Source organism: Cercospora kikuchii (genome assembly GCF_019650295.1).
Source record: "Cercospora kikuchii DNA, contig_00004, whole genome shotgun sequence".
NCBI classification, from domain to species: Eukaryota; Fungi; Ascomycota; class Dothideomycetes; order Mycosphaerellales; family Mycosphaerellaceae; genus Cercospora; species Cercospora kikuchii.
Window position 1 is genome coordinate 2,626,129 of NW_025408585.1, and position 23,332 is coordinate 2,649,460.

The window sequence follows — 23,332 nt, forward strand, 5'->3', positions numbered from 1 at the left end:
TCACTTGGAACGCCTGCATTCCAAAACACTGGAATCGGTGTCAGGACGTGTCCAGACTTTGACAATGTCCACGCCACAGCTCGTGAGGAGCTCCTTCCACTGGCTGAGTGTGCGTTCCATGCCAGAATGATACAGCATCATCATAATGTCCAGATGGCTGGTCTTCACATCGGCCCCAGTGTCGGGAAGGACGAACTCCTCAATCAGAAGACGGCTGTCGGCGTCCATGGCCTGTATCGTGTTGCCAAGGAACTTGCGGATTGAGTCATCATCCCAATCGTGCAAGATCCAGCGCCAGAAATAGGCTTTGGCGCCTTTTACCGGCTGTGGTGTAAAGAAGTCATAAGGCTGCAAGTCAATGCCGTCCATTATCGACCTGTCCACGTTCGCAATGGTCTCGGGAAGGTCTTGGAGTACCAGACGACCGGCGAGGTCAGGGTTAGCCTTGTGAAAATCCAGTATGTCGGCGCCACGATTGCCGCCAACATCAACTAGCAGGACTTCTTCTGTGCTCTTGCAGGCAGCTCCAATCTGCTGCGCAAAAGGGAAGATGGTGAACCAAGGCTTGTTCCCCTTTCGATTCTCCCTCATCAGGGTGTCGAAAGAGTTCTTCATCTCTGGAGTGTCTTTGAGATAGTCCCACATTATCCGGCCATCGAAGGTGAACTGCGTCGGATCCATTTCTTTTGGACGTGTTGGAAACTGCTTGAACCCATGCTCACGCATGTACGGTACTATACGAGCGGCCACGGAGAAGAGTAACTCATTGAGATACTTGATTCCGGCCTGGCCACCTTCGCTGCCCGCGATTTCGCTGATAGCATTTGCTTCATATGTGTTTGGTGCTACTTCACGGCCGACGCCAACAGAAGTAAGCACTCGCATCAGACGGGCTACACCAATTTTTAGCTTCTGTCAAGAGATGCACCAGTGTAAACACGACAGTCTTACAGATCAAGAGCTCGTCCGAGCTGACGCTCTTGGCAATACTGGCAGCATCGACAGGCCCAGCATGAGCATTGAGTTTGGGCAGTACGCCAATCTCTTGAGCCATCACCAAGCAAATGCTCTTTAACGGCTGCCACAATTGATTGCCCCAGTACTCGAACGCACCCATGCCCGCCAGCTGCACGCTCTGCGTAGTCCTTCGGATTTTCTCGACCGCACCAGGTTCACCTCGAATGCGCGCCTCGACAGCATCGTTGACTTCTGCAGCCAGTCGGCGCAACTCGTCGGCTTGTGCTGCATTCAATGCCATGATTTGGTGTGCTGCGGCAGCAATGTGATGACACTGGTGGAATCTGAAGGAGCATAAGCTGCAAACTCAGGTCAATTTGCCGATCTCGAACGTTCTCCCATTAATCTGCAACGTGGTCGGTGGTTAACTCTCAACGGTCTATGCAGCAGATTGTCTGGTTCCATGTGCTGTCTGCGGGCGGAACCTTGTATGCTCACACGTTTGGGAAGCGATCGACCAATATGTACGCGCGACAAGCTGTCAAGTTGCAGTCACAGCAGTGTTACAAACTCTAGAACACACGTTCCGAGGCATCATTTCCATTCGACAGGTGTCGTAGCTGACCACCAGGCTCCCGCTCCGCACGCTGCGTCGGCGTTCTGGACGAACTTTGACGAGGTGCAGAGATCGACACACGCTTAGGATTGGCTAGGATCCGTCGAAAGCTTAACCAGGTACTTGCAAATCCCGAATGAAACTGGTCAAGTTCAGATGCCACGCTTTGATCGACGAGCGTTGTATCTTTGCAAGTACTCCCACTACAGTACTGCACATCTTTCGACGCATCGAATGTTACGATCGAAACCGCGACGACAATCGCATGTATAATTGAACATTTACTTTTGTTCGCTCCTACGCTTGACGCAAAGAAGACGACGATGACTATTCCATGCACATGGAAGTAACAGACTGAGTTGAATCTACGATGGGCAAGATACCAGTATTTGCGGGGCTTGGCTCTGATGCACTATTCAGCGATGCGACCAGAGATCAGGCTTTCAGAGACTCTCGATTGCCACATGGCAAAATTCTTATCGAAGCTTGTCACAGAGCGTTCGTCGAAGAAGTAACTATAGCTGCAAGGGAGGCTCAACATGACAATGACATCGACCTGGACGACCTAATCTCTCTCTCTGCGCCATCTGGCTCTCCAGAACTCTGCAGGAGGGGACGGATCAGCAGATTCCGTAGCAACAGCTGGATTCTGCATGGGATTACTTACTGCAGTGGCAGTAGCTTCCTCGGACAATGTACTGCAGTTCATTGCCAATGCAGAACATTGTTTTCGAGCAGCAGTTCTGATCGGCCTCGCCAGCTGGCGTATGCGAAGGGAGGTTACCAAGCTGCCATCGGAACTTCCGTGGAGCTTGGTGGTGGCTAATATTGGCCAAGATGAGATGTCCAAAATCCTCTCATCCTATGATTCACAGGTATGGCAACTTGATCGCTCTCTAGCTACATCTACTGACTTCTGGCAGCACGATCGCCCGCCGATATTCATCAGTGCAATCAACTCAGCACACTGTGTTACAATCTCTGGCAAAGGTTCAGACCTCCAGCGTTTCGTGAAATCACAACTTCCCAGCAAATGCAGCGTGAGGCCGACCAACATCCACTCACTCTACCACAACGAGCAGTATGGCCAGGCACAAATTACAGCTCTGCTCGAAGATTTGAAACGGCGGAAGCTTCGATTCCTATCTACACGCGATCTTCTAATGCCGCTGCTCAACACTATCGATGGGTCACTCATCAAGTGTGACGATCAAGGCGGGCAGACTGATCTTTACGAGATGATTTTGAAGATGACCTTGGCCGCCCCGACAAATTGGGTCGCTGTACAAGACGCCATATTAACAGTTGCTAGCGAGACGCCTGCTGATAAACCCGTGGCAGTTTGGAATTATGGGCCTGGCTATGGTGCTCTGACTGGACACGAATATGTGGATCTGAACATCGAGGTTCGTGACGTGTCGCGCAATGCTGGAGCATCGAATCACGATTCGGAAGACATCGCGATCGTAGGCGTTGGGGTAGATCTGCCAGGCGCACCAGACCTGGAAACTCTTTGGCAAAATCTGATGAACGGCATCAATAGCTGCTCCGAGGTATGTTTCATACAAATGAGCATTGTCACGAACTTCCTATGATAACAAATCGACAGATTCCAGAAGACCGCTTCCATATCGAAGACTACTACACGGGAGGCGATGCGAAGCCGGTCAACAAACATCGGTCAATGGGAACGAAGTATGGAAACTTTCTCAACAATCCATTTGACTTCGACAACGAGTTGTTTGGCATTTCACCACGAGAGGCTTCATCAATAGACCCTCAGCAGCGACTGATGCTCCAAACGGTGCATAGAGCACTAGAGAGCGCTGGATACGTGCCCGACTCATCGCCGTCATTCTCTCGAAAGACGTTCGGCTGCTTTGTCGGGAGCGCAACTCTAGATTACGTGGACAACCTGCGGGACAACATCGATGTTTACTACTCTCCTGGCACACTCAGAGCGTTCATCAGCGGCAGGATCTCGTATGCGTTCAAATGGTCTGGGCCGTCACTGACTGTCGACACTGCTTGCAGCAGCTCTCTTACGGCTCTGTACCAAGCATCGCGAGCTCTAGTGGCTGGCGACTGTCGTGCAGCTATTGCAGGAGGCGTCAACATCATCACGAGTCCGGATATGTATCTCGGCCTGGACAAGGCGCACTTCCTCAGCCCAACTGGACAATGCAAGGCCTTCGACGAGAGTGCAGATGGCTACTGTCGAAGCGAGGGTTGTGCATCTTTTGTGCTCAAACGATTGTCCGATGCCGTTGCCGAGAACGACCGGATCTTTGGTGTGATCAAAGGCATCGCAATGAACCAATCCGGCTTGACATCTTCCATTACTCACCCCCATGCGCCGACTCAAGAGAGGCTTTTCGAAAGCTTGCTGGGCACGACGAACATCAACCCTCATGATGTGACTGTAGTCGAGGCGCATGGTACTGGCACGCAAGCTGGCGATCCTAACGAGCTTAAGAGTATACGAGGAGTCTTCGCGAAGGGTCGTCAGTCTCATAACAAACTTCACGTAACTTCGGTGAAGAGCAACATCGGCCACCTGGAAGCTGCCTCCGGAGGCGCTGCTTTGGCGAAATTGCTTCTGATGTTGAGGCACGAACGTATTCCACCCCAAGCATTACTGCAAAATCTTAACCCGTCAATCGATGAACTGGGCAGGGACGAGACCTACATCACTTCGAAACCACGAGATTGGCAGTCGAATGGAAAGCTAAGAACAGCACTTTTGAACAACTTCGGTGTAAGTATTCATGTGACACAATCGCCCTGTCGAGGAAGTAAAAGATCTAACTTCTTATAGGCTGCGGGATCTAACGGGGCCTTGTTGCTCCAAGAACATGTTGACACAAATACAACGGAGACGACTACTACGCCATCCCTGACATACGTCTACGGCTGCTCGGCCAGGAGTGAAGAGTTACTTGAACAAGCACGAGAAGAGATGCTTGCATTTCTGGAAGGGAATGAGCAAGATCTAAAGATTTCAGACATCTGCTACACCAGTACAGCTCGTCGCAAAGTCGACAACTATCGCTTGTCAGTGACCGCCTCTACAACATCAGAGCTGGTCGCCAACTTGAGAAAAGCTCGTGTAACGGAGGCACCTGGCACAGAAAACCCAGTCAGCTTCCTATTCAGCGGACAAGGATCTCAGTACGCAGGTATGGGAAGAGGACTTCTTCAATTGTTGCCAACGTTCCGAAAGTGCGTGCTGCACTGCAATCAGCGCTTGCTCGAATGGGGATTTCCTGGCTGCCTGGACGTGATTCAAACCGAGGACACAGCCAGCTTCGACATCAAGAATCTGGAGAACATCCAGTCACTTCAGTGTGGCGTCTTCGTGCTCGAGGTAGCGCTTGCACGCTCCTTGATCGGTCTTGGCCTGAAGCCAGCACTCGTCGCTGGACATAGCCTCGGCGAGCTTGCCGCGTTGGTCATAGCTGATGTGCTTGATCTGGACAGCGGTCTATGGCTGGTAGCCGAAAGAGCGCGCCTCATCGTTACAAAGTGCGAGCTGTTTGCGAGCTCCATGGTGGCGGTCAACATGCCTGCCTTCCAAGTTCGCCAGGAACTCTTTACCATGGATCAATTTGCGAGCCTGACGGTATCCTGCGAAAACTCTCCGAGCGACTGTGTAGTGGGCGGCAGCATCGCGGATGTCAAGGAACTAGTACGATACATCTCCGAAGAGACCGACAACAAAGCTGTAGTACTCGACGTGCCAGTGGGCTACCACACTGCGGCCCTTGACCCTGTTCTGGAGCCACTGGCTGCTGCTGCGTCTACGCTTACCTTCTCGCCTCCCTCAATACCCGTCGCCAGCAATGTCCTCGGGAGGCTGATCGCTGTTGGGGAAGAGGACGTCATCAATCATGACTATACTGCAGCGCATTGCAAAGGACCAGTCGCGTTCAACAGCAGTATTGTCGACGCACATGAGCAGATTGAGAACCTGGACAGTGGCTGGTGGCTCGAAATTGGCCCACATCCTATGCTACTGCCAATGGTGAGGAAAACAACTTCATATGCCCTAGGGGATCTCACTGACCTGTTACAGATTGCCAAACATGGCGCCTCACAACGCTTCGCCACCTTGAGGAAGGACAAACCCGCCGATCAGACACTCGCGGAGCTTTTTGCTGCACTGTACCGAGATGGCGTCGTCAACGTCAGCTGGCGTACTTTGTTCGAGTCTCTCTCTGATCGACCTAGACTTGTCGATATACCGGCCTCGCCTATGAGCAAAACACGATTTCTCGTGCCTTTCAAGCGCGAAGTTGCTCAAGGTCCCGAGATGGCAGCGACAGCGGAGACCTTGCCATATAGCTTCCTGCAGAGGAAGGTTGAAACGAGCAAAGCCGGCGAGGTCGTCTACGAGACACCCATACGGGCCATGGCTGGTGCGATCAAGGGCCATCTCGTTTGCGGCACTGCCCTCTGTCCTGCTTCCGTTTATACAGAGATGGCCCTCGCTGCTATTACATGCGAGCAAAACGAGCAAGATGGCGAAGTCGCGTACAAGCTGTCCAAGGTCAAATTCCTCAGGCCGCTGCTATTCCTGGAAGGATCTGAAGACATCATTCGTGTCACGCTCCAGCGTTCAGAGAATGGCAAAGGAAAGACGGACTTCGAGATCTCTAGTTTTGCAGCGCCAGAATCTGATGCTAAGGTCCACTGTATTGGAGTCATCAAGGAGCAGGCGAAGTCCAAAGCTGGGTCCAAGATGCAGGCAACCGAACAAGCCTTGTCGAGACGAAAGACCACTTTCCAGCATGGTGAACACCAGACATTTTCAACATCTATCATGTACGATAAGATCTTTAGCCGGGTTGTAGAATACAGTTCGGCCTATCGGGCTGTGAAGAAGATCTACCTGGATGACAAACTGGAAGAAATCTTTGCGAGCTGCGTGCTGCCACCCACGGAGGACCACTATGCAGGCCAACCCATACTTCTCGACACGATGCTGCATGTCGCTGGATTCGCGGCCAACCTCAATGTCGACAACGAGACTGTGTGCATCTGCCACCACGTCCATTCAACTACTATCCTTCGTGGTGACGTCGCTCCCGGCCAGACATTTGACGTCCATTGCAGCAACTTCATGAATACAGAAGATCCTGACTGCGTTTTGGCAGATGCACATGCAGTTGATGATCAGGGCGTGATTGCGGTCATCAAAGGTATGGAATTCCGCCGATCAAAGTTAGCCAAGTTGCAGGCTGCTTTCGAGTTCGCATCACAAGCTCCTTCGAGGAGAAACAGCAAACCGGATTCGGCCTCGACAAGTCCTGTTAGGCGAGCATCGAAGGATTTGGACGAGGAGCCAGCCGAGCAGGCTTCTCTGACGGAGTCCACACGAGGCACGAGTAGCCCCGGGACTTCTAGGAGCATCGCCACAAGCCAGGACACTGTCATCACTATCCTCTCCGAGGCTACGGGCGTGGATCCAAAGAAGATCGACACGCGAACGACACTTTCGGCGATGGGTGTGGACTCAATCATGATGTTTGAGCTCGACAGGAAACTGGAGGAGGCGATCGGCCAGAAACCGAGCGTCTCTGAGCTGTCTGCATGCAAGACAGTAGGCGATATGGAAAACCTTGTGACCAGAAGTGCTTCGCATGGGGCGACTCCAGTACCCATGCGCTCACGCAGCAGTCCGACGTCCAGAAGTCCCAAAGGTGAGCGGAATGCTCCAATCTTGTCCGATGACTGATAACTAATATTGCTAGACTAGGCACGCCCAAGATTGAGAACACGAAGAACTCCTCTGGTAAGGTCTCTCCTGTGGAACCTGAGTCCGCTTTGACCAAAGGCATGCTTGAGCTACTGGAACGCCGACTCGGCCATGTCGAAAGCCCAAATCAAATCCAGTGGGATGAGAGCTCGCCTGAAGCTCCTCCGATATACCTCATCCATCCTGGCGCTGGCATATGTCTGCACTACAATCGACTGGATCCATTGAATCGAGATGTCTACACAATCCAGGACGGCCGACTCCTTGCCGATCTCAAGGACGACTGGTCGTCGATTGAGGAAGTTGCTCAGAACTACGCAACTATGATCGCAGAGCATAGTTCGGACTTTGGCTACCAGAGTGTCATTATCGCAGGCTGGTCTTTCGGCGGAATCATCGCCTTCGAGGCGGCACGAAAACTGCAAAGCAACAAAAGCACAAGCACACTAGGTGTTGTCCTGATCGACCCGCCTCAGCCCAAGGATCACAAGCCAATTGCACGAGAAACAATCGAAGTGGCAATGGACGCTACATTGAAATTATCCAAACCCAGGTCTGAGGCTGCAGCAGACTTCGAAGCTGCCATCGGAGCCCTCACGATCAGAAACAATCTACGCCGTGCTGCTTTGCTCGGCAAATATCGTCCTTCGCAAAAAGGACCATTACCACGAATTGTCTTGTTGAGATCCTCAGAGGGCTTGGACTTGGGCGTAGAAGGTCTTCCAGAGAACGAGTGGCTTCACGATAGGAGCGATCCTTCCATTTGCACTCGTGCTTGGGAGGAGCTGATGGGCGAAGAGATTGACGTTCTGGACATTCCAGGAGATCACTTCACTCCGTTTGAGAAGGAAAACATTGATGGTACAGCAGACGGGATACGCAAAGCATGCCGTATGCTGGAGGGAGGGCAATAGAGCCAGATTCAACATTGATGCGTTCGAGCGATTAGATCTATAGCGTTCACGCGTTTCTTTACAGCTTCTACTACATAGATTACAACGAGGTTCGACATGTTACCTACTCGATCATTGGTCTGGTGAAGGACTTCAATTTAGAATTCTAGACTTCCGATACTTCTACTCTGTACACATTCCGAGCACGCCATGTGTCGTTTGCATGCTGATCACGGCATACTCGGTAAACTGTAGCCAAAGTAATGGTACCTGCGAAACTCAAATATGCTGCACAGCGCAGATCATGACGAGAGGCCGAGAGCTGCCGTTTCAGGCAAGTGTTCGACGATCGTTGACTTGCCACGTTCGCTGTTTGACATTCGTTGCCAGGGTGGACTCCTCGCTGCTCGCAGTTCTGGATCGAAGTGCGAAGCCCAGTACAAGACAACACAAGCAGCATAGCATATTCACTCTGCGCTGCCGCTTCGTCAATGACAACCGGCAGTGTCGCATGGAGTGACGCTTCAAAGAGGTAGATGACATTCCTTGGAAAGGCATAATTGACCAAGACTTCATGAAGAGCTATTGAACTTTGTGATCTCTGGAGTACAATCCAATTGGCACAAACCTCAAAGGATACACGTCGACGAAATGGACATCAACTTCCTGTACGAGGCCACTCTTGTACAGATCATCGCCGCCGCATTCACAGCCTACATAGTCTTCGGAAGCATCTACAGACTTTATCTCCATCCCCTCAGACACATTCCCGGGCCTAAAATTGCAGCCCTTACTTGGTGGTACGAGGTCTACTACGATGTGATCCAACCTGGACAATACAATTTCAAGATCCAAAAACTCCACAAACAATATGGTCCGATTCTGCGAGTCAATCCTGAGGAAGTCCATATTGGAGACCCGGACTTCTTGGGAGAAATCTACAATGCTCGAAAACGCGATAAACCACCAGAGCCGAGTTTGGACATCGCAGGTTCTGTCGCTGGGACAGATGATTGGGACTTACATAAGAAGCGGAGGCAGGCGATGACGAGTTTCTTCAGTCCGAAGGCTGTTAGAGAGCTGGAACCGCTGCTTGCCAGGAAGAGAGATAAGTTGGTGAAAGTTGTTGAGAAGAAGTCAAAAGAAGACAGTGGAGTGCCATTGAATCTTTCCGATCTGTACTTTGCGTATTGCTGGGACCTGATTCAGGAATATGCTTTCGCTTTCGACTCTACCGTTCTGCGAGACGATCTGAGCGAAGCTGCACAGCTGCGAGCAAATTCCCAAGATTTGTTGCTGCAGGTCAACTTCACTCGACACTTTGGTTGGATCAACTCTCTGGCAGCGTACCTTCCGGCCAGCATTGGAGAGAAGTTGATACCACCGGGAGTGATGGATCTTAAGCGTGTGGCAGCTCGAGTGGCAAAGACTGTGCAGTCAGTGGTGCAGGACAAAACGACCACGAAGGAAGAGATCCAAAATTCGAATCAGCATCGAAGCATCTTCTACACCATCCGCGATGACGAGCAATTGCCGGATGTAGAGAAGGAACCACTTCGGTTGAGCCGAGAAGGCAACTTTCTTGTCGTAGCAGCCAGCGACTCCCCAGCAAGAGCAATTCACATCACGCACTTCTATCTCATGTATGAGCCCAAGTGCATGCAGAAGCTGCGAGATGAGTTGCGTCCTTTGGGCCCAACTCCCAGCATGGAGCAGTTGACAGAGCTGCCTTACCTGAACGCAGTCTTCCTCGAAGGAACACGACTCATGTTCGGCCTAGCCAGGAGAATATTTCGCGTGGCTCCTGACGACCCAATCGTGTATGGCAAGTACATCATACCAGCAGGCATCAATGTCGCGACATCGACGTACTGCGTGCACAGCGATGAGAGGATTTTTCCCGAGCCGTTCAAATTCAGACCCGAGAGATGGTTAGGGTCGAATTCCAAGGAACTTCGCAGCAAGTATCACATGACGTTTGGTTCAAAGAGTCCACGGTCTTGTCTGGGAATACACCTTGCAGAGGCGGAAATGAAGTTTGCGATAGCGGCCGTCGTCCGTTTCGAGATGGAGTTGTTCGAGACCGAACTGAAGGACGTGGAGTACAGGCATGACTTCCAAATGGCTCATGGCGATCTGAACAGCAAAGGTGTTCGGGCGATAGTCAAACACAGCCTTTGGTGAGTGCCAGCATATTGGAAGGCATCGTTGCTCATCCAATTCGCTGGAACTGGCCAAAGCAGAGTTGGACTACACTTCGTCACGCATCCCAAGCAATGATCTGATACGAAGACGTTCGTATTATGAGCAACAGACCGAGATGCTGCAAAGCCAAATCAGACTCACTGTGGCTGTCAACTTTTTGCCAAAATTTCCTTCCATGCATCATTCCAAGCCACCTTGTAATCGTATCCTAGGAACGCCATGCGAAAATCGAGATGTTTATTCTTTGTGAACATAGGGTCAAACCCAACATTTTCTCGAGCCGCCGCCATCTGTCTCCTTGTTTCCTCTAGACTTACATCAAGTGCGTGACGATTGTCAAGTAGTTCTAGAATATGGAACTCAGCAAATTCTATCTTGGTCAGCTGTGAGAAGTTTCCCTGTGCGAGAGCGAGAGCGATTTCTCTTAGGAAACATGCATTGATCCAAGTGTACCAGGGCTGCCTCCTTCTGGACGGACATGTTCCACATCCAGATGATGGCCGCGGATAGTAGGCCTCTTCGAACTCACCCACAATGACTTGAAGGGATTTCAGTGTCCTCTGTGTCATTGAAATGAGTACCTTTGCTTCATCAAACATTGTATGTAAATTGCGGACATCCAAATTCATTTCGCACATCGGTAACTTGATCTTCAGATGCGCCAGTCTTTCTAGAGGGCGGGATCGAAGCAGACATATCGTATACCACATTGGACCGGGGAATGTGAATACTTCGCCAGCTTGTTGACACTGAAACAGCTTCTCGTCCACTTTGGCTATCTCCAGTCTAGTGACTGCTGAACCGGCGTGATCTTCCGCGATTTCGAAGTGCATCGGCAAGCCACCTGGCATGGAGCCTTCGTCCTGCAGACAGTCGAATTGGAATCAGAGCAGCTGCTTGGGGTCCAGAGTGGTGATGATCGCACTAGCGAGGCCACGATGCATCCAGCCGACCAGACGCAGCTCTGTCACCGCTGGGAAGAGCTTGGGAGGATTGTCGCGAACAATGCTGGCGACAGCTACATGGTGCAGAGATGCGAGATCAAGATCGCGCACATTCATCATTCGACTGAAGATACTCCACGTTTCAGCTTCGGTGGATCGCATGATCTTCTGGCTGAGGGCACCGGCATCTTTGTTTCCGCTTGTTTTCGCCACCAGCTCCTCGATCTCACCCCACACCAATGTCCATGTGAACCTCCTCACATAAGGTGCCAGCTCAGGTCGATCCTTCAAAAGATGCAGAAATGCATGCTGTCGTGGGACTAAGTTCTCGGGTCGATAATCCCCATCATAGTCCGCGTAAGCCTCTCGCACCATTATGTTGTCATGCTCCGGGACTCTGCGATTGTTGTGCGAGCTGATATCCACATCTCTGAGCAAGAAGGGAAGAGATAGCCGTCTAAAGTCGCGGCAGGCGAGCCCGATGGCACACAGAGTCCGTGTGTCTTCGGTGAGCTGCTCAAACAAGAGCAGCAGGACATCTAGTGGAATTCCTTGTATTCGTGAAGGCTCGATCTCGCCTGTCGCAATTTCTTTGGATGCGTTGGACATAGTCACTGCGTTCGTGGGACTTGCCTTCTGACAGTGGATTGCCTGGCCGATGTTGGTGGGGAAGCAAAAGACCACGGCGGAAGGGCGCTTAAGAGTGAGGCACAGCATGCCAAGACATCTGCGCCGCAAGTTGTGCTTCCAATTCTGGCAGCAGGAGGACTGTGAGCGGACTGATAAGACTTTGATGATGGTCTTTGGATGGCAGGTGATGGATCTCAAGGGTATCGGATGACAACCAATGTGCCATGCGCATGTCAACAAGCCGTCGCCCAGTTTGATTCTACTCGAGCTGCGTGCATTGCCTGAGTTTGTGCTATGGAAGTCAGTGGCGTCGACATGTTGCAGATGGCTTCGAGGCTGGGGCAAACAAGAAGGCAGAAACGGCGGTGTCGATGCCAGAGAGAAGTTTTGTCACGCAGAGGTCTCAAAGTGAGATTCGAAGGCGTTGTCCAGGACAAGTCTTGGCGGACCGCGATTTCCTGCTGCCTTCCACTGCAGAGACCAGAGACCAGACATCACAAAACGGGCGAGAATCTGTCCCATCTCCGCAACGAAACAGACCTCAAGCCACTTTGCTGAGCCAACCACAACAAATCTTCGATGTAGTAATCAGGCTGGTGTTGACAATCATAACTTCATTCAATTACATACAACATATCAATACATCAACATCATTTCTCCGGCGGCAGCTGTGCCGTCGGCATATAGGTTACAAACCCAACTTCTTTCTCACACACATTCGGGCTAGGCTTATCACCGAGCGTACTATCGCTCAAAGTCTTCTTTCGCAGAAGTTTCGTCGGCGAAGGGATCATGTCCCTGTAGCCAGGAGCAAACAACCCGCTATCACGTTCCTTTTCGGTGGCCGACATCATCTCAAACGACGGCATCTGCCGACTATCGTTAGTAGTCCATGGTCCGCTGCGCCAGCAGCGTTGAATAAGCCCGGCCATGGAGGGCATGCAGCAGCAAATCATGCTGCAGTATACTTCGATCTGGGAGGATGTGTTAGTAAAGTGGTTGGATGTGGGAATGGTGGCGTTCGCTTACCAGGCTCCACAATCCTGCATCCACATAGTCCCAAGTAATGTTCCTTCCGGTGTATAGTCCGTCCAGTCGGGTCAAGCGAATGAGACTACATACTGTGGCAATCAGGCCAACAAGAAAGCAGGAGCAAATTCTGTGAGTTGTCAGCTATTGGCCATCCCTGTACGCTTGGAGATTGACTAACCCAATCTTCTGCCTCGCAGAGACATTGAGCTGAAGTAGTCTCGGAATGGGAAGAACAATGACGATGAAGTCGAATGTGGCGTTTAATGCACCATAGGCAATTCCAGCATCCACTCTGTGGGTGCATGTTCCCATGGCCTCGTCCGCATACCTCCAGGAATTGCGAATGGGATGGCAAGCGAAGATAATTGAGAAGATGCAAGCCAAAGCTGTCGCCACCAGCGCTGCTGCTATCGTCCAGCAGATGATTCGAAAGCGAGATCTGCAGCCAGGTTCGGAGGGCCAGATGCGGAGATAGAGGACCACAAGGGACAGTTTCGTGAAGAATACTGCAGCCAGATATATGGGGAGTACGGCCCAGAACCACTGCAGTAAGATCCGTCAGCATGCGTCAAGGTTTGGATAACCTGTAGCCTTTTCTGGGGAAAAGCATGTCGCATGTTAGGTGTTGGCCGACTAACCTTCGCGACTGCCATAACGTTTTCAACGGGCAACATCCACGAGTCTTTTCCACTTCCATAGTCTACGAGGCGAACCGCAACGATTGTAATGCCCACGACGGGAATGTAGCAAGCCAAGACGATGCCTGCGCGCCTGGTGTCAGCCCTCGTTGCTCCTTACCGCCTTAGCTTGTCCGACCTACCATCGTCCCAGCTCAGACCAGCGCCAGATAAGCGTGGCCAGCGCGACAAGAAGCGCGCTATCAAGAATAATGTCGTGATTGTGAACAGTGACACTGCTGTCGCCAGCAGCACTGGCCCTCTATTTCGGTCCCGTGGATAGTCACAACCGAGAGCCTGGAATTTCAGGCCTTCGAGTGCCTCTGCCAGCGTCGGGCATTCTTCGAGCACACATTTCGACAGTTTGTCCGCAAGAGGTCCAGCAGACGCGCAATAACAATCGGTGGGCAACAGTGTCGTCTCGTCAAGCAGTGTACAATTGTACTCGGGCAGGATCCGTTGCGCGCATGCTGGGACGCAGGGCGGGAGTTCGAGGGCGGCCGTGAGGTTCCATGATCTGCTAGCCTGTGCTGTTACGGCAAAGAACACCAGCAGGTCATACGCAAGCCGCATTGTGTACTGATGAAGGCATGACCTGCCTGCAATAGTAGGATGGAGCACAAGAGGATGAGGAGTGGCGGTCGTGGTTTATGCATACTAGACTGCTGCTACTGCCTTTGCCGTTGTTTGCATACTCCGCACAGGATTTGGTGGCTTCGCGTCCTAACGTGAGATTGCAGACTAGTAAATTGTAAGCTTCGTGCGCAGGGCGAGATGGCCTGCAGTAGTTGCACCGCGTGGAGCAGTGATCGACACGCACATGCTACTGTCTTCCGCGGCAAATGCGATGCTGACACGCGATGCGAACGCGACTGCTCCCGAATGACACGGCATACCGGTCGCAGCTTGCGAATACAATCGGAGAGCGTTGCAGAGTCTCATAAAACGAGTCGTTCGGTGGCAGATGGCGTTCCAGTGTTGGCTTGGAGAAGTCGGCCCTCGACACGGCCCGCACGGGGAAGCGTGCACTGTGCATGCAAGCGTCAGGGCGGCGTCGCGGCGCGCCACGAATGGCAGTCAGGTACCAGGCACTCCAGGGGCAACAGTGCGCTCGCTCTTCATCGACACGTTGGCCGCACCGTGATGTCGGCACAGTCTGCCGTCTGACTGCCGACTTTGCACCCAGCAAAAGAGCCGCCTTGGACTGATCTGGTCCAGAGTCACGAGACCATCAAACTCTCGCAGAGCAGTCTCGTCGCGCGGTGCTGCAGACCAGCAGAAAAGATATTGTCGATCAGCAGCCCAACACCATTCCCCGCCGGCACTGGACACTACCCCGGCTACAATCGTGCCTAGCCCGGGTCGGTAAGGGTTCGACTACCACAGAGGACGTCCAAATCGCCTCTAAAATCGCGCATGGCATCAGACTTGGAAATACTGTCGACTCTCTCGCCTCGGGCTCGTTCGTTGCGGGAAAGAACACTTCCAATCTTGCTTGAGTGTCTACGCCTTGGTTGCTTGTGATCGCACGTCGTCGCCTTTCTAGCAAGCTGGCAGCTCCGATTGCTCACTTCGCTTGCAAGCTTACCTCGCTTGTCTGGTGGGTGTTATTGCGAGTGTTAGTCATCGACGAACTAGGTCATCCGCAAATACGCTGTAAGAGCTGAGGTCGGCGACCTCGGCGCCGACGCCGACATCTCGATTTCGATACGACCGGCACCAAACAAACACACATCCACCACAACTACCTCTTGCAAGAACAAAGAACAGGGCGAACAGTGAAATGGCGCTTCTGCTCACCCTGCAGCTGTTCATCTACGGCAACTGTAACGGCAATGTTGCCAAGAACTCACTCCTGACACGACGCGTCTCGCGTGTTTCTGGACTTGACACATCACATAATTTATGGTCATGAACATACACCACTGCGACAAACGATTGCCCTGTGCAGAAGGCACAGATGAGGGAGCATCATGAAGGGGTGAGCAGCGCTGACTCTTTCCAGTATATACATACCATTGCGGTGCCACGATTTCCACCCCTCAGGCGGATTTGCATGTGGGTCCGCGGATTTGTGATAAATCCACTTTGCTCATGAAGCGACTCCACGCTTTCGCCTGCGCAAGACATCGAATGCTCGACCAGATTCGGTCCAAACGCCTGTGCGTCAACCTCCACACAAGCTGTCGCTGAAGCCCATTCGGCTTATGACTGGCTACTTTTCCATTTCCGAATCGGATAAATTGCGGTCCTCTGAAGAACATTCTAAGCACGACATCGGCGCTGTATCGGCAGACCCATGGGGGCATCTGCTATCGCCAACAAGGTAGCTGAAGCAATGGAGGGGCTGTGAAGACAATTGCCCACCATTCGGCCTTTGAACTCTTTTATTTCTATTGACCTTCCATACTCGCCCACAATTTTCGCACTCTCTACATTTTACTCTCTCACACAATCTTTAAAATGCCTATCCCAGACCACTTTGTGCTCAACACCGGCGCCAAAATCCCAGCTGTCGGCTTTGGAACATGGCAGGCTGCCCCACATGAGGTACAACTTCAGAAACGTAGCCTTTGGAAATGCAGTCACTTACTCAGGTCTCGCAGGTGGAGAATGCAGTGGAAGAGGCACTGAAGCAAGGCTACCGCCACATTGATGGAGCTGCAATCTACCAGAATGAAAATGAAGTCGGAGCTGGCATCAAGAAGTCTGGTGTGCCCAGAGAGCAAATATTCTTGACGGGAAAGCTGTGGAATAGCAAGCACAGGCCTGAGGATGTGGAAGCTGCGTTGGACAAGTCTTTGAAGGACTACGGCACAGACTACCTCGATTTGTACCTCATGCACTGGCCAGTGTGAGTATTCGCAAGCAAGACGCTTTAGAAATTCTCTAACCATGAACAGTGCTTTCAAAGCAGGCGACAAGTTCTTCCCGATTGACGAGCAAGGTGTCTTCCAGATCGACGAGGAATACCAAACGGATGACAAGCTCGCCGAGACCTACAACGCTATGGTGAAGCTACTCTCGACCGGAAAAGTCAAGGCAGTCGGTGTCTCAAACTTCAACAAGCGCCGTCTCGAGCACCTCCTCGCCAGAACCGACGTCGTCCCCGCAGTCAACCAAATCGAAGCCCACCCTTACATCCAACAACCCGAGCTCTTCGACTACGCCAAGTCAAAAGGCATCATCATTGAGGCCTACTCGCCTCTGGGCAACAACCAAACCGGCGAGCCACGAACCGTTGACGACCCGAAGGTACACGAAATCGCTAAGGCCCTCGAGATGGATCCTGGTGCTGTGCTCGCTGCCTGGGCTGTGCAGAGAGGTCAAGTGGTGCTGCCCAAATCTGTAACTCCTTCAAGAATCGCTGCAAACTTGAAGATCAAGGAACTGCCACAAGAACACTTTGAGGCACTAAATGCTTTGGAGAGGGGCAAGCGCTTCAACTACCCTAAGCACTGGGGCGTGGATATCTTTGAGGAGGGCAAGGGTGAGGACTTCAAGAAGTTTGCGCAGGATGCCGCTGAGGCCAACAAGAAGAAGTTCAAGAACTAGATCGCAGAACTCTTCATTGCAAGAGGCCAATAGATACAGAATCAAAGTAAATGTCTCGTCATGATTGCATGTATCTATCACAGGTACTGATTTCATCGACTCAACGAAAGAATAAGACTGATGCCTGTCGGTGAATCCTACCCGCGGTGTTTCTGAATCAAATCTCTCTTCAAATATGGAAGCAGTTGTTAACGTGTTCGATAAGCAAGCCGGACAGATAGGCATTCCGGACAACTCCACCTCGTATCCAGCACCACTGTCAGAACGCGTCCATTATTCCACCAATTCTCACAATGAGTTGCTCAAAAGAAGAGGCTATTCAATCTGCTATCCGTGATTACCTGTTAGGTCGTTTTCCAAGCGTGCGACGCGCTGCAGGCGCGTATAATGTGGCTCATTCCACCTTAAGTGACAGGCTCAATGGCGCGCTGCCAAAGGCTGGCACACCACCACCAAACAGAGCCTTGACTCCAATTGAAGAAGAGGTTGTTTATCAGAAGATTCTGGATCTGGATTCACGTGGTTACTCGCCAACACAGGCTGTAATCAGAAGCTGGGCCTCCTCAATAACCAAGGCACGGAATGGACAAGAGGTTGGCCAAAGATGGGCTCATAACTTTGTCAAGCGTTACTCAGGCTTAGAAACACGGCTGTCACGGAGGCTCTCAAATCAGAGGGCCAAGAATGAGGATCCAGAGGTTATCACAGAGTGGTTCAGGCTCGTTCATAACATGATTGTTACCCATGGAATTACCCTGCATAACATTTACAACTTTGATGAGAGTGGATTCAGGCTTGGACACTGTCAGAATACTATGGTTGTCACTGCCACAGAGCGTAGGCAACGACCTAAGGCCTTGGTTTCTGATTCAACGCAGTGGCAGACTGTTATTGCCTGTGTTAATGCAGAAGGCTGGTCAGTGCCTCCATATGTTATCTTCTCTGGCAAGCAAATAAACAGGGCCTGGTTCCACTCCTTGCCACCAACATGGAAGCTTGGAGTTAGTCCAAAAGGCTGGACCTCATATGATCATGGAGTGGCTTGGATCCAGCACTTTGACGACTATACCAAGCACAGGACTGTTGGTCAGAAGAGGCTCTTGATTCTGGATGGCCATGACAGCCATATGACACCAGAGTTTGAGTCATTCTGTGAGGAACAAGGCATTATTACCCTCTGCATGCCTGCACACTCTTCTCACTTGTTACAGCCTTTGGATGTTGGCTGTTTTGGTCCATTGAAGAAGGCATATTCAGCCAGAATCCAGAGGCTTGGCATGGTTGGATATCACTACCTGATCAAGGAAGACTTCTTACCTCAATTCAAGCCTGCCTGTGAGGCTGCATTTACCTCTCAGAATATCAAGGCAGCCTTTAGAGGCTCAGGCTTATTGCTATTGGATCCACAGGCTGTATTATCCAAGCTGACACTCCGTCAAAAAACACCAACTCCACCACCACCTTGTTCATCAGACACACAGAATACCCCTCAGAATCCAAGGCAGGTTGAGAGGCAAACAAGCAAGATCAAGGCTAGGGTTATCAGTCATCAAAATAGCTCACCAACCTCTATTATTGAGGCAGTGGACAGGTTATCAAAAGGGTTCAAAAGGTCACAAGCTGCTATGACATTACTGCAGGCTGAACATAACAACATGAAGACTATTATTGAGGAATTACAGTCTCACAGAGCCCCAAGGAAGAAGATTAAGCTTACCCTTGGTCTTGACACTGATGAATTGGCACTCAGAGACAGTCAACAAGCACAGGCACGACAGGCAATGGAGTTAGTTGGTCAGATTGAGAAACAGCCAAGAGCCAAACCAACCTGCAGCAAGTGTGGCATTCAAGGTCACAACTTAAGAGGTTGTCCATCAGATAGAGTGACTTCTGAGCATTCAATTGATCCAAGTTTAGTGTAATTCTGACTCCTATAGCCTGAGAAATCAAGTGTTAAAGTTGATCCACCTGATGGAGTTGTCCGGAATGCCTATCTGTCCGGCTTGCTTATCAAACACGTTAGTTGGGGGCTTTCAAACTCTATAGCCAAGCCTCACGCCAGTTCAAGCCTTCCGCCTCGTTTAGCGTCCAACCTGAGGCGCAGTCTGCAACGACACTTCACACATGCGCGTAGCACAGAATGTAGCAGCTAATTTTAGAGAGAAAGGGCGGTGATGAGAAAAATGTATATAGAAACGATAAACGCTCAGTACGATCTGTGTGTCTTCATCGTTGCGATACTTCTGAAAGGCAATCGTCGATCTGACCAGTTTTCATTTATAGTTGACTGAAGGCAGCGCATGAGACAAGATGCGTGTTCTTGAGTTCCTGCACAACTGTTTGGAGATCAGAGATACCATCAAGTGCCATGTGAGACATGGAAGGTTGGGAAAGAGGAGAAGTTCGAGGTTGTGAGAGATCAAGAGCAAGCTGTTGAACGATGGTCAAGAAGGACTGGAACACCAAGAGGATACTGGAATGCCCATTGAGAGGCAGTAATATGGAGGATACCAAATTGAACCCTATGCATCTACCAATCCCCGGAACGCCACGAACAACACGCTTTACAAGCTGCCGACACTCTTCAAGTACTTCACAATCTTCTCCACCAGGTTTCTGTCAACCACACCAGCTTCCTTTAGCGCTGGCGAGAGCGTCCTAGCGTTCTCTGTGGAATATTCAAGACCAGGCCTCTTCGCCTCAGTATCATACTTCCCAGCAAAGAAATCAACAAGCTTAATCGGAGGATTTTTCTGTGGGTCAGGCTCGCTTTCTCTTAGCCTCTTGATCCACTCTCTCTGTGCTACAGTCTCGAACTCCACTCCGGCCTCCTTCAAGAGCGGCAAAAGATCTTCGGTCCAGTGGAACGTCTTCGGGTTAACAATATTCGTGAAAGAAGCAGACCCTGAAGGCTCCTCAGCAGCCGCCAGACTGATGTCAATGAAGCCTTGCGCCACTGTGTCAACGGGCAACCAAGCAGGCCTCTCATCCAGTGCTGGCAACGCTCCAACTGTCTTCGCTGTCTGGAAGATCATCGGAATAGCCTCTGTTGAGTTCCAGATTCCACGTTCGGTGTCTCCAATCACCTGTCCCACACGCAGAACCCTCGCCTTGATGCCAGCAGCCTTTGCCGCTCGATCACAAATGTTCTCTGCCACGAGCTTCGATTGTGCATAGCCCATTCCTTGCGCACACGCGAATGATTCAGGAAGAGTCTCGGGCACGGAGCCCCCAGGTGTGCGGACCGTGGCACTGACGGAGGAGCAGTAGTTGAAGGTGGCAGGCTGGGGACGCTGGGACTTCAGACAGAGGTTAATGAGGTTTTGCACGCCTCCAAGGCAGTCGGCGCTGAAACTTTGCAGGTTCTTGTTGAAGTTGACGGACCAGGCCAGGTGAAGGGTGTGTGTGACGTTGGAGGCGACGGAAGTGTATTGTTCCTCTGTGAGGCCGAGAGTGATGGAGCTGAAGTCTGATGGGAGACTAACGATCTTGTCTTGCCAGGTTTGCGAGGATATGGTGTTGTGGAGTTGACGTGCTTGAAGCGATTCTTCGACACGTGTCTGTGCGGCGGATAGCGAGGAGGCTCGGACGAGGCAGTAGATCTTCTTCACTGTGTCCTTGTTTGCGAGACGAGAGACGACATGAGCTCCGAGAGATCCAGTTGCTCCTGTCACCACAATGTAGTCTCCATCCCATTCGCGTTGTACGGGCTGATGTGTCTCAAATGAACTGTACTTCTCCACCAATGCGGCCATCTGTTCTTCGATGCTGATTTGCTGTGTTTGTGATTTGCCAGACTGTAGTCGAAGAAGCTCATCAGCCATCTGCTCAAGCGTGGGAAAGTCGAAGACGAAATTTCTTCCAAGTTCCGCGCCTCCGAGATCCAGAGTCTTGACAATCACACTTCGAATCTGAATCGATTGTAAAGAGTCAATCCCCAAGCTGAACAGATCCGTATCGTCTTCAAAGTTGACTTCGATCCTCAACCTCGAAGTGACCTCCTTGCGCAGCAAAGCCAGCAGTTCTTGTCGTTCCAGTCTCAGAGAGCCTCTGGCTTCTTCCACGTACATGTCATCGATCTGCTTCGCGAAGTCCCGGTAGAACGCAGCACGAATCACAGTGCCTTTGTCCGTCTTCCGGTACTCCGTGTCTGCTGGCAGAACTCGAACCATGTCTCTTGATAGTTGACCGTATGCCGGCAGCGAGAGATTTCCTTCCTCGATAGCAGGCATGACAGAGTTGATGATGTCCTCATCAGATAGGTCGCTCTCGGCCTTTCGGAGGATGAACGCTCCAAGCTGCGACTTTCCGGCACCGAAGACGATGGCTTCCGCCACATTCCGGTTGTGTCTCAGTATGCCTTCCACCAGCAGAGGGTTTGCCTTCTCGCCATTCTCCAGCACAATTGTATCGTCCAGTCGCGCGTAGTATCTCCAAGTGTTCTCCATTGTAGGATGTTTCTCGAAAAGATCCTTGGTCGCATATGACCCATCATCACGGTTCGTCGCCACTTTCGATGGCCAGCCTCTCTTGACGCAGAGTTCCCACAGTCCCGGACCTCTTTCTTCCATACTCAAGAATTGCAGCAAGTACTCTGGAACGCGGAGCCAATCCCACTGCTTGTCGTTGTCAAAATCACGGAACGAAGTCATGAGCTGTCCAACTTCGGTTGCGCCATAATGTCCCACGAGATGGACGCCGTTGGCAACCAGACTATCGCCCACAGGTTTTGGGCATGCGGACCCGCCGAACATGACAATGTCCAATCGACTCAACAGTCGGCACCCTTCCTCTGTTTCGGCAAGCAGCTTGAGAGCATACGGCACTCCGTACAAGATCTTAATATCTGGGTGCTCGCGCAGGGTGGCAAGGAGGTGCTGTGAAGCCAAGGGTAGTCGTGCATTGTACAAGTAAATCTTTTTGCGAGCGTAGACTCCGCGAAATGTGCAGGCGATGCCATGATTGTGATATAGCGGGAGAGTGATGTGACCGACAAGACCAAAGCTGCCCGAGTATGTGTACAGCGATGCCTTGTGTGTTTGGAAAATGGGCTTCGGAAGACCGGTAGAGCCACTGGAGTGGATGATGAAGGATTGATTGCGAGTCTCTTGATCAAGGTCAAGGTAAGCCTGTGGCAATCGTGCTGTTTGACCTTGCAGTGTTCTGCTGTCGAGAATATTGGCGAGCTTGAGAGCCGGGATGTTGGCCTTGATCGATGCTGCTGCCGGAGCGTATGAAGGATGAATGATCAAAGTTGTCGCTTTGCAAGAGTTGATGAGATGCTCGCACGCTTCTCCAGTGATTCTCGTCGAGAGCAGAAGTGCTGTGTGGCCAAGCCGAGATATTGCGAGGAATGAAATGAGGTACCCAAGATCTGAGTCGCCAAGAAATGCGATTGTTTGGACAGGGTCACTGGACTTTAATCGCTGCTTTACTGTCGTTGCGTAAACACATGCTGCTTGCTCGATCAGATGATCGATGTCTTTGATCGAATAGTCGATGTACTGTGTGCCCTCGTTGGGATAGCTGATAATCGGATCGTCGCTGCCTTTTTGAAGAGTCCGAAGTTTAATCAATTCGTCAACTGTTCTTGGGGTAGCATCCTCCAACACTGGAGCTTTGATCTCCTCATTTGAAATGCTGACAGCGCTCTTGCTTGTGCTCTGGTGGATTTGTGGTTGCTTCAAGACTTGTGCCGCCATGATGCTGGATCAAATGAGTGAATGATCTTGGCTTCTGCTGAACATGTATAGAGTTGAACTATAGCGTGATTGCGATACTTTTTCGTCCCCAGACACAACCTGCTTTGGGTCTATATGGAAGATTGTGGGGGCGGGAGTTCTGTGTGGCGCTGGGGCGGCATATGGCGGTATCGGGTGCGCGGATAAAGATCACTTTTCCGCTGGCGCTTGCGGATTTTCCTCCAATTGTGAGGAGCTGTTGTGGGTCGTTCATGCTGCCCCAACTTCACATTCCCCGCATTGTTCATGTCGTGTGGTGGATCTTGACGATCACTTGGTGCTGTACGAGACACATTCAATGTCGCTGCTAGTGCTGTGGAAGCC

The 23,332-nt window shown here is 51.4% G+C and overlaps 7 protein-coding genes across 7 annotated transcripts; 3 read left to right on the forward strand and 4 right to left on the reverse strand.

The window, feature by feature from the left end:
* CKM354_000727000 (uncharacterized protein) lies at positions 1-1,258 on the reverse strand (the record flags this gene model as incomplete). The annotated part of the gene is made up of 2 exons (XM_044802613.1): positions 1-893; positions 952-1,258. 2 exons carry the CDS (start codon positions 1,256-1,258, stop codon positions 1-3), a joined length of 1,200 nt encoding a protein of 399 aa, XP_044658548.1.
* A 685-nt stretch (positions 1,259-1,943) lies between these two features.
* CKM354_000727100 (uncharacterized protein) lies at positions 1,944-8,245 on the forward strand (the record flags this gene model as incomplete). Its single annotated transcript, XM_044802614.1, has 7 exons — positions 1,944-2,250; positions 2,312-2,448; positions 2,497-3,126; positions 3,183-4,331; positions 4,392-5,597; positions 5,649-7,275; positions 7,332-8,245. The coding sequence occupies 7 exons, from the start codon at positions 1,944-1,946 to the stop codon at positions 8,243-8,245; spliced, it is 5,970 nt and encodes a 1,989-aa protein (XP_044658549.1).
* Positions 8,246-8,875: 630 nt separating this feature from the next.
* On the forward strand, positions 8,876-10,408 carry CKM354_000727200 (uncharacterized protein; the record flags this gene model as incomplete). The annotated part of the gene is made up of 1 exon (XM_044802615.1): positions 8,876-10,408. The coding sequence occupies one exon, from the start codon at positions 8,876-8,878 to the stop codon at positions 10,406-10,408; it is 1,533 nt and encodes a 510-aa protein (XP_044658550.1).
* Positions 10,409-11,313: 905 nt separating this feature from the next.
* On the reverse strand, positions 11,314-11,982 carry CKM354_000727300 (uncharacterized protein; the record flags this gene model as incomplete). Its single annotated transcript, XM_044802616.1, has 1 exon — positions 11,314-11,982. The coding sequence occupies one exon, from the start codon at positions 11,980-11,982 to the stop codon at positions 11,314-11,316; it is 669 nt and encodes a 222-aa protein (XP_044658551.1).
* A 671-nt stretch (positions 11,983-12,653) lies between these two features.
* CKM354_000727400 (uncharacterized protein) lies at positions 12,654-14,285 on the reverse strand (the record flags this gene model as incomplete). The annotated part of the gene is made up of 5 exons (XM_044802617.1): positions 12,654-12,977; positions 13,033-13,162; positions 13,214-13,578; positions 13,674-13,798; positions 13,856-14,285. The coding sequence occupies 5 exons, from the start codon at positions 14,283-14,285 to the stop codon at positions 12,654-12,656; spliced, it is 1,374 nt and encodes a 457-aa protein (XP_044658552.1).
* A 1,890-nt stretch (positions 14,286-16,175) lies between these two features.
* CKM354_000727500 (uncharacterized protein) lies at positions 16,176-17,267 on the forward strand (the record flags this gene model as incomplete). Its single annotated transcript, XM_044802618.1, has 3 exons — positions 16,176-16,262; positions 16,319-16,566; positions 16,616-17,267. The coding sequence occupies 3 exons, from the start codon at positions 16,176-16,178 to the stop codon at positions 17,265-17,267; spliced, it is 987 nt and encodes a 328-aa protein (XP_044658553.1).
* A 2,564-nt stretch (positions 17,268-19,831) lies between these two features.
* On the reverse strand, positions 19,832-22,969 carry CKM354_000727600 (uncharacterized protein; the record flags this gene model as incomplete). The annotated part of the gene is made up of 1 exon (XM_044802619.1): positions 19,832-22,969. One exon carries the CDS (start codon positions 22,967-22,969, stop codon positions 19,832-19,834), a length of 3,138 nt encoding a protein of 1,045 aa, XP_044658554.1.
* Positions 22,970-23,332: the final 363 nt, after the last annotated feature.